The sequence below is a fragment of the Rosa rugosa genome, chromosome 7 (genome assembly GCF_958449725.1).
Source record: "Rosa rugosa chromosome 7, drRosRugo1.1, whole genome shotgun sequence".
Taxonomy (NCBI): Eukaryota; Viridiplantae; Streptophyta; class Magnoliopsida; order Rosales; family Rosaceae; genus Rosa; species Rosa rugosa.
Window position 1 is genome coordinate 948,816 of NC_084826.1, and position 9,908 is coordinate 958,723.

The 9,908-nt window shown below is 36.0% G+C and overlaps 1 protein-coding gene across 1 annotated transcript; it reads left to right on the plus strand.

The window, feature by feature from the left end:
* The first annotated feature begins 1,580 nt into the window (after window positions 1-1,580).
* LOC133722483 (protein LUTEIN DEFICIENT 5, chloroplastic) lies at window positions 1,581-7,854 on the plus strand. Its single transcript, XM_062149371.1, has 17 exons — window positions 1,581-1,957; window positions 2,077-2,227; window positions 2,513-2,729; window positions 2,873-2,944; window positions 3,042-3,152; window positions 3,253-3,444; window positions 3,589-3,750; window positions 4,107-4,202; window positions 4,276-4,377; window positions 4,635-4,667; window positions 4,788-4,868; window positions 4,964-5,046; window positions 5,937-6,068; window positions 6,828-6,888; window positions 7,043-7,108; window positions 7,372-7,534; window positions 7,619-7,854. Exons 1-17 carry the CDS (start codon window positions 1,861-1,863, stop codon window positions 7,624-7,626), a joined length of 1,827 nt encoding a protein of 608 aa, XP_062005355.1. The 5' UTR covers window positions 1,581-1,860; the 3' UTR covers window positions 7,627-7,854.
* The last annotated feature ends 2,054 nt before the right edge of the window (window positions 7,855-9,908 follow it).

The following is a 9,908-nucleotide window of genomic DNA, read 5'->3' on the forward strand; positions in this document are numbered from 1 at the left end:
TTTAATCTGAAAAGTCCCTGAGGTCTCAATTTCCGTCTAATAGGTCATTTCCGCGGGAAATTAGGAATTGACCTTGGGGTGAAATGTCCAATATACCCCTCAGTTATTTCTTTTTTCTTTTTTTTCCTTTTTAATTTCATTTTTCCTTTTTTTTATTTTTATTTTTTTCCTTTTTCCATTTTAATTTCTTTTTTTCTTTTTCCTTTTTAATTTATTTTTTTCTTTTTCCTTTTTAATTTATTTTTTCCTTTTTTTTCATTTAAGGAAAAAAAGAAAAATAAAAGGAAAAAGAAAAAAAGAAATTAAAAAGGAAAAAGAAAAAAAGAAATTAAAAAGGAAAAAGAAAAAAAAATTAAAATGGAAAAAGGAAAAAAAGAAAAATAAAAGGAAAAAGAAAAAAGAAACAAGAAAAAAAAGAAATTAAAAAGGAAAAAGAAAAAAGAAAAAAAAAAGAAATTAAAATGGAAAAAGGAAAAAAATAAAAATAAAAAAAGGAAAAATGAAATTAAAAAGGAAAAAGAAAAAAGAAAAAAAAAGAAATTAAAAAGGAAAAAAATAAATTAAAAAGGAAAAAAAAAGAAAAAAGAAATAACTGAGGGGTATATTGGACATTTCACCTAAGGCTAATTTCTAATTTCCCGCTGAAATGACCTATTAGATGGAAATTGAGATCTCAGGGACTTTTCAGATTAAATTGGAATGTTAGGGACTAAAACGATGAGAGAGGCATAGTACAGGGACTAAACAGACTTTAGCCCTTAAAATAAAATATTTTAATTTTTTTACAAGCATTGCTAGACTAGAATTGTTAAACAAGTATGTATGTTTCATCTTTTAAGGCTAATTTTTAGTTTAAAGTTAGAGATGATCTAAATTATTCTCTATTTTGCTTTTTGTTGCTGACTCATATTGTTGGCCTTTTGTTTTGATTTATGAAACATTCAATACATTTATATAGATACGAGACATCTAAGGCTAATCTTTCGTTTTTTTTTTTTTGATATAAAAATACAAACTAAATATAAAAATCTCTACAACAATCCGACTCAACTTGGTCGAAGAGAATAGCATTTCTAACTATGGGAAGAACATAAATATCCCTCCATTTGGTTTTGAATGTTCAATGTCTGTCAAAGTATCTGTCATAAAATTTGCTTATCTGAAAGTATGTGTGATTGTGAAAGAATCAAATCCTCGAATGATCGAACATTTATCTTGAATGATCGCCTTTAATCTCCACGGAATTTCATAAAACCCATGAACACGCTCAATAACAAGAATCTTTCGTTTCATGTCGCCAATTGCCAAACAAAAAAGAACAATGTTCCCTTCGCGTTCGTTGCAATTTAATTGGGCCACTTACACCTGTTTACTCATTCGGACCAATAAGCAGTTTCCTTGATCCAAGATTCCCTATCAACCTCATCCTAACTTCAATGTCTACCTCCTACTGTAATCAGAGGGAATCAACTGACCTGCGTATAACAACTCCAACCATAGAATAAGATAAATGAACCCTTTTCTATCTTACCACCTACCATCATATATGTGCCTTATAAATCCACGTTGTGAAATTGGATTGCAGAAACCGAACTGTAGTGATAACCTGTCATGAAAATGTAGTGATATGCCAACCGAAATTTATATATATAGTTAAAGAGGCAATTGGACTTTACTGGCGAGTATCTAACACTAGGCCACTTGAAAAAAGATTCCGAATTTCCAACACGTACACTAGAAAGCCGCCACATTTGGCCTTTGCTGCATTATCATCTTCCTCACTATTTCAGTTGGTCACTATTCTCAGTGCCCAACTGAACCCATCAATCTCCTAATTCCTCTGTCGCAGTCCTGTAACCAATGGCTGCCACCATTCCTCTGCTTCAGTTCGTCCCCACCAAAACCTTCCAAACCAAGCTCCAAACCAATAGGCTACTCAGACCCACAAAGCAGAGAGGTCTGATTTCACTGAAGTTTCAATCTTTGGGTTCTACCAGGAAAAAAAAAGTTTCAATCTTTGAGCTACATTTGGTTTGGATTGATTGGTTTGATTGATCATTTTGTTGGGTTTTGCAGGAAACATTGGTTTCTCAGTGATTACATGCTCTTCCAATGGAAGAGGGCCTGATTCAGTGAAGAATGAAGTGGAACAGTTGGCTGAAGAGAAAAGGCGAGCTGAGCTGTCTGCTCGGATTGCCTCAGGAGAGTTCACTGTGAATAAATCTGGGTATGAACTGAGAATTTAGTTTCAGCTATAATTGATTCAATTTGTTTGAGGAAAATCAATCACTGGATTTCGGACATGCTTGATCATAGCAACTTTAATTGTATAAGCGCAAATTTGTTTTAATGGTATGTTTTTTTTTTCTGGTGGTGAAAATGATTGTGGGTGTGCTTAAAGTTGTGTGATAGATGCTATATTAGGGCCAACATTGTTAGTTTGTGTTAATATAGTTGCACTGTTTTAGTTGATCTGTTCATAACTCTGAGTTTCTCTGAATGTGGTAACTAGTTTTCCATCTGAATTGAGGAACGGTTTGTTGAAGTTGGGTGTTCCTAGGGAGGTTCTAGACTTTTTTTTCAATTGGGGAGATACGCAACAACCCTGTCCGAAAATTCCAGAGGCAAAAGGATCAATTAGTGCCATTCAGAATGAGGCCTTTTTCATTCCCCTATATGAGCTCTACCTCACATATGGTGGAATTTTCAGGCTGACCCTTGGACCAAAGGTTGGTATTTTGTAGTATGAATGTTTTGGCATATTAATATTCTCTCAACTTACTGGATTGTCATGACAAAAAGGCCACTGGCTTTATTGAATTACTTAGTCATTCTCTTTTTGGCCTGAAGTTTTAGTTAATTCTTTTTGCAGTCCTTTTTGATAGTATCTGATCCTGCCATTGCCAGACATATATTAAGAGATAATTCAAAGGCTTATTCAAAGGTAAGCCAATTAACTAATCTCTCTCTTTCGAAAAAAAAAAAAAAAAAACAATCTCTCTCTCTCTCAATTGATAGCTACTCTTTTACTTTTTTAACAGGGAATCTTGGCTGAAATTCTAGAATTTGTCATGGGTAAAGGACTCATCCCAGCAGATGGTGAAATATGGCGTGTTCGACGACGTGCTATAGTCCCTGCATTGCATCTGAAGGTGATTACCCACTTGTAGAAACTATTTGTTAATATCTTTTGTTGACCATTTATTATGGACCGTTTTTTATGTTGATTTCTGTACTTGCTTTGATCTGTAGTATGTAACAGCTATGATTAACCTCTTTGGACAAGCTACAGAGAGGCTTTGTCAAAAGCTCGACACTGCTGCAACTGATGGGGAAGATGTAGAGATGGAGTCACTTTTCTCTCGTTTGACACTGGACATCATTGGCAAGGCACTTTTTAATTATGACTTTGATTCACTAACCAATGACACTGGGATAGTTGAGGTATTTCTATAATTCGTTTGTTCATAGCTTCAGTAGTTGAGACACTTCTTTTTTACCTTCCAAATATCCTCATTGATTTTCTTTGGGATTTAATTTCACAGAAATACTTCACATATTCATGTCTTTCTAATTTGGCTGGAATAGGCTGTTTACACTGTCTTGAGAGAAGCAGAAGATCGCAGTGTTGCACCAATACCAGTCTGGGAGATTCCAATATGGAAAGACATTTCACCACGACAGAGAATGGTGGCAAAAGCCCTCAAATTAATCAATGTTACGTTGGATGATCTAATTGCAATTTGCAAGGTAAGCCATCAAGTGTTGGACAACATAGAGCTGTGTTCCGCAATGTTTTTTGCTTTTTCTTCTGTGGATATATTTTCCAATATGTATATGCTTGTACAATATTACATGGCTTCTGCATTCCAATAACATAACTAACTCCCAATTCCCAACTTACTATTTTGGATAAGAAAGCCATTTGTTGCAACTAATACTAGTTTTTCAAGGAGTGCAAATCCCCTAAAACAGATAAGAATATGGAAACTCAATTTCTTTTGTAGAATTATGAAGTCAAATTGAAATAACTGTCTTGACAACTAGATGGCTGCTAAGCTGATGAGATTTTGCTTTTATTTTTCTCTTTGTTTGTACATCTGCAGAGGATGGTAGATGAAGAAGAACTACAGTTTCATGAGGAGTACATCAATGAACAAGATCCTAGTATTCTCCATTTCCTTTTGGCATCAGGGGATGATGTAAGTAACTGCAGTTTACCATACGTGATTATTACTAGCTCAAATATTAGACGTTTTACACAACTTTTTGTAGGTTTCTGGCAAGCAACTCCGTGATGACTTGATGACAATGCTTATAGCTGGGCATGAAACATCAGCTGCAGTTTTAACATGGACCTTTTATCTTCTTTCCAAGGTAAACACATTTGAGACTTAGACTCGTAGTAAAGGAAATCATTTCTCACTTTTTTCATCATTAGTACATAGAAATAGACTTTACTTAAGGTGAACTACAACTTGTAAATCCTGAGCAGGGTGTGATTAAGTTACAGCACATGATTATCTTGCAAACCCAAATAAGTAATTCATTTTGTAAAGTAGATTAGAAATTTGAGGACAACAATACATGCCTTGAAACTAGAAGTCATCACGAGTTAACCTTTTGACTTGCAGGAGCCTAGGGTCATGTCGAAGCTCCAAGAGGAGGTACATCATTACTTTCAATAACTATGTATCCGTTGTTATACCAACACAATCAGTTGGAACCATGAATTCATCGATTTATATGATGGTGTTCTATTTAAATTATATTACTTTATTTGTTAGGTTGATTCAATTCTAGGGGATAGAATTCCAACCATTGAAGACATGAAAAAACTCAAGTATGCAACTCGAGTGATCAACGAAGTAAGCAGATCAGATTTATCAGAATGAATAAAAATTGAATCTTGTATTAGTTTTGCTATTTTAGTTTATCTGTCGGTCTTTTCCTCCTCTTGCAGTCCTTGAGGCTTTACCCACAACCACCTGTGTTAATCCGTCGTTCTCTTGAGGATGACATGCTTGGAGAATACCCGATAAAAAGGTTATGCATAGAAAATCTCTCAGCAATGCTATTTATAGATGTAATTTATATTATCTCTTCTAATCTTTTTCTTTCCAACCCTATGATCTTTTCAAAGAAAAAAAATAAGTTAATAAATTCCTACTTTTCTCTTTTTATATTCTGTTTTTTTCTACTGTCTGTGGCTCTGGTTCTTTTCACATCGAGAGTCCTTAGCAATGGAATCCCTCAGATATGGTTCTTTACATGCATGAAGGAAGTTCTGTGTATAAAGTGACTAATTTTTTTTAATATAGTGAAGTAACAAAATTGGAAGTAAATAATTCTCAATTGGAAATAGTAGCACAATTTTCTTCCGAAGTGAAAAAAAAAATAAATAAATAAAAAATTGGACAATCCAAAGTGAAATTTGAACTGATGACTGAAGAAGTCTAAATGCTGGCTTTAGTTAAGTCCTGTCCCCTGAATTCTATAGTGTTTGCATCTAAATAGGATTCCCACTGACCTCTCTTATGAAACTCTGGCAATGAGTTAGAACTTCCGATATCAGCATGCTCTGCTCCTCTCCACACACGAGTTAAGACCAACTTTTTAGTATTTGACCCTTTCAAGGTTTATTTTGCTTCTGCATAGTGGTATATGAGGTCCTGTCACCACTTCAGTTCTCTACATCCTACTGCATGATTATCTTCTAGCAAATTTTTACTTCATAGGTTCTTCCTTGATCATATGTTCAAGTAATGGGTACTCATAGTTTAGTCTGCGTTTCCCAGGTGCCTTTTAATTATGATGTGAACAGTTTTGTCCATGTAGGGATGATTTGATTAAAGCATCCAATGTGAGCAAAAAAAAAAGACATGTGAGTATGTTATGCAAGATACTAATGCTACTGTTACCATTAAATTCTACAGGAATGAGGATATTTTTATTTGTGTCTGGAATCTGCATCGCAGTCCAACACTGTGGGATGACGCAGATAAGTTTAAGCCTGAAAGATGGCCATTAGATGGACCCAATCCAAATGAGACGAACCAAAACTTTAGGTATTTTATTTCTCTGATTATTTGGCTACTCAGATTCATGTTACAAAATCTTGAATGGGTGTTTCCTTTACCACTAAATTTTTTTTTATGCGACTTCACAACTAATCTGTTTAGTTAATGAAGTTCTGAATGTTATCATCCTTGGTGGAAAATGTTTATTGTGAAAAGTGTTGTAATATAGGAAGGTGGCAGATAGTATGTGGTAGGCATACAAGCTATTAAGCTTCTCATTGCAGACTTTTCCACACAACAATGTGAAAATTGAAAAGTAAAACTATGTAATATCTGATGGTGTTTGGACTTTGGAGGATGTCACTGAAAGGATTTATAACAAAAAGAAAAAGAAAACAGCATACTGCAGAATTGTAAATAAGTGTAAAAGTCAACATCTAAGTTCTTAATATCTGTTGTAGTTTGAGAAGTAGGCCTTTTCTGTATGCCTTTGCAGCATTCCCATATCATGTACATGTCTCTAGATGGATGTACCGATCTTATAAAACTACAGTTGTAACAAAACCTATCCATTACTTGGGTAATTACAGAACCACATTTCGTGGAATTCACTTGTTTTTCACTTTTGGATATATCCCCGTTCTAATATACACATGGGCTGTGAGTGTAAGTCAATAAGTCACTTATTAGGGTCACGCATAACACACTGTCTGTGCTATCAATTTCGTAGTAGTTAGTATGACTTTCTTAATCCTTCTTTTATATTACACAATTAATCACAAGTGGTACGTAACTTTATTGTTTCAGTTACTTACCCTTTGGTGGAGGACCACGGAAATGTGTAGGCGACATGTTTGCCACATACGAGGTATGAACTTGTGAGAGGTTAACTTGTGTAATTTATAAGTCGCAAAACAGATCAGTGAAATGTGTGCATGCTTCTTGAGATGACTTTTTACGTATTGACAGCTTCTCCTTTACCAAAGAAGAGTATTTGTAACATGTACTCTGATGATTTACAGAATGTGGTAGCACTTACAATGCTTGTTCGGAGATTTAACTTTCAAATGGCACTTGGTGCTCCTGAGGTAAGTAGCCGTGTGTCATTTCTAGCATGTATTATTTGCAGCCTAGCTAGAACTTTTAGAAAAATGATTCTACCTTGTTATTCTTGATAATGATAGTCCTAGAAGCTAATTTTAACCTAGCCAAAGATGAACTCTGAAACAGAGGATGCAGCAGAGATCCTATGGGTTGCCAGGAGGATGGCTGCAGAAACATAAATTTTCATTAAATAACCTTTCTAGTAATTACAGAAGGTAACAATTGACGAGTGTGTTTCTCCGTGCAGGTGAAGATGACTACAGGAGCAACAATTCACACCACAGAAGGATTGAAGATGACAGTCACAAGAAGAATAAAACCTCCCATAGTGCCCACATTGGAGATGCCTTCATTTGAAGTGGATACATCTGTTGGTGTTTCAAAAGGGGATTCTTTAGTTGGTCCAAAAGGTGAGTTTCTTCAAGAGCTACATAAATTTTGTACATGAGCTGGGATTTTCGTTACTAGAGAGATAAGCTGTTTGATGATGCCAGGTTTATAAAGTAATTTGTAAATTGAAGAGCTATGGCCAGATGAAAGTGCGTAGATGGAGTCTCACCAAAAGGAAAGCTGTCGCAAAACTACAAAAGAAATTATGCTTGTAACTTGTATAGTGGAACAGTGACTGTATTTGAAGCCATCTCAAGTCATCAATATAGTTTAATTTCATAGCTGGTAAAATCCCGTGAAGAATGAGAGCATAATACAGCAATCTTTGAACATTGTTAAATTCTTGGTTCCCTACTAAAGCATTTCAACAGAAGTGTGTTACCTGTGCTAACATTTCTAGGGTCAACGACTACAATCTTAGTCCAAATTCTCGGACTTCATTCAACTTTCGTCAAATTGGGCATGGTCAATTTCTCTCATTCATTGACTAGAGAAGATGATTTTACTGGCATTCTTGTTGTATAAACACTGTCGGTTCAAGTGGGAGAATATATCAGAACTGTTCATCTTCATTACAACAACTTGGTCATACTTCTTGTAGAACAGGGAATAGGAATAGATCGATTACTTCTAGTTTAAGCCTAATTCTAATTCAATCATTGTCCTCGTTGTAAATGACTTAGGGAGCGAGGTCTATTGCCATAATAATTGTACATTATATGGATTAATGTTTTCCAAGGTACATTATGATTAGGATTTACCATGGCTAATCGAGGTGCTATTGGTCCTTGACTGTCCATAAATCTTATTAGCTTCATAAGAATGGCACGCACGAGTGGATACCAGAGAAGATCTACCACGGCTGATATGTTGGAGAGGAAAAATCTCATATTGGAAAAGTGACAAATAAAATATAACTTATAAGTGGGTGGATCTCAACCAATTGTACCGAGGCTTTTTGTGATTAAAACCCAATACTTATCGGGTGGTTAAGTTGGGACAGTATCGGTACAATGGTAGGCCACGGGCCACGCTTGTCGCTGTTTAACATGGTATCAAAGCGGGTCCTTCTCCAATTGCGTCTCCACGTAGGCACGTATCATTGTATTGCCATCGAAATTACCAAGTGTCCAATGTGGGCGTTGGAACCAAGTCTCCGATATGAGACTTGTGTCCCAATTTCCAATGTGAAAATTAATTTCACGTGCAGAGCCCAAATTGGGATTCCTTGTATTGCCATCGAAATTACCAAGTGTCCAATGTGGGCATTGGATCGTATTGACCAAGTCTCCGATATGAGACTTGTGTCCCAATTTCCAATGTGGAAATTGGTTGGAAATTGGATTAATTAATTTCACGTGCAGACTCTAGGTCTTTTGTGATTAAAACCCAACACCTATCGGGTGGTTAAGTTGGGACAATATCGGTACAATGGTGGGCCACGGGCCACGCTTGTCGCTGTTTAACATGATCAAGATTAGTAAAATGAACATATCATGTTCTTCATTATGCATGCGTATGTAAATTAGTGTGTATCTCTAGCGTGTTCTTTGTAATGACTAATTATGAGTTTCTATATATGTACAGATTCCGATCAGGAAACCAGGAAACCGAGCACTGCCGCTGTTGGATTATCTTACTCGTGGTGTTCCTTTTCCTTTTACTGGTGTTTTATTTCGTGGAGAGCATAATCAGAAGCGAGCCAACAGATGACATAAAGATAACTGTAACTGATGCCTCCCTCACCGAGTTCAACATAACCAGCTCCAACAACTACAATCTCGACCTCAACATCACCCTTCGAAATCCCAACAAGGATTTTGGCATCTACTACCGGTACAAGGCTCTAGTCGTCGCAGACTACCGCAAGACGTCTGTTATGGCCAGCATTGCTAACTTTCACCAACCAGCAAAGAATACGAGTCTTCTGACGTACGCCGTCGTTTAAACTGCAGCGGGATAATATTACTGGCGATGCAGCTGCGTCAGGGAAAGGGAATTACTACGACATTGTCGTCACCCTCTATCTTCCAAACAAGTACAAGTCCGTCACCTGGTGGAAGAACGCGCGATTGGCTAAGCAGTATATATACAACTCTACGCATGTGATCGACTTGAAGGTTCCTTTGAACAATGGATCAATTAAAATCAGTCGATGCTTTCAATACTACCCACTGCGCGCCAAATAATGATTACCACCGTTGGTGTTTGGTTTAATCATGTTCAATCCTAATTGAAGGTCAATTATTTTTTTAGCACTCTTATTTTTTTGTTTTTGTTTTTTCCCATCGGTATGAAGTTTAGTCTCCTCTTTAGTTAATTTTGTTTGGAAGAAAAAAAAAAGTTCGGATTATGTATTGCAGACATAATAGTCATTCTCGATCTTTATTTAAA

Excerpts from the sequence above, each read along its gene's own strand:
- LOC133722483 (XM_062149371.1), top strand. The coding sequence starts at position 1,861 with ATGGCTGCCACCATTCCTCTGCTTCAGTTCGTCCCCACCAAAACCTTC. Across the intron at positions 2,228-2,512 it reads TTCACTGTGAATAAATCTGG|TTTTCCATCTGAATTGAGGA; the intron begins GTATGAACTGAG and ends TGTGGTAACTAG. Across the intron at positions 7,109-7,371 it reads TGGCACTTGGTGCTCCTGAG|GTGAAGATGACTACAGGAGC; the intron begins GTAAGTAGCCGT and ends TTCTCCGTGCAG.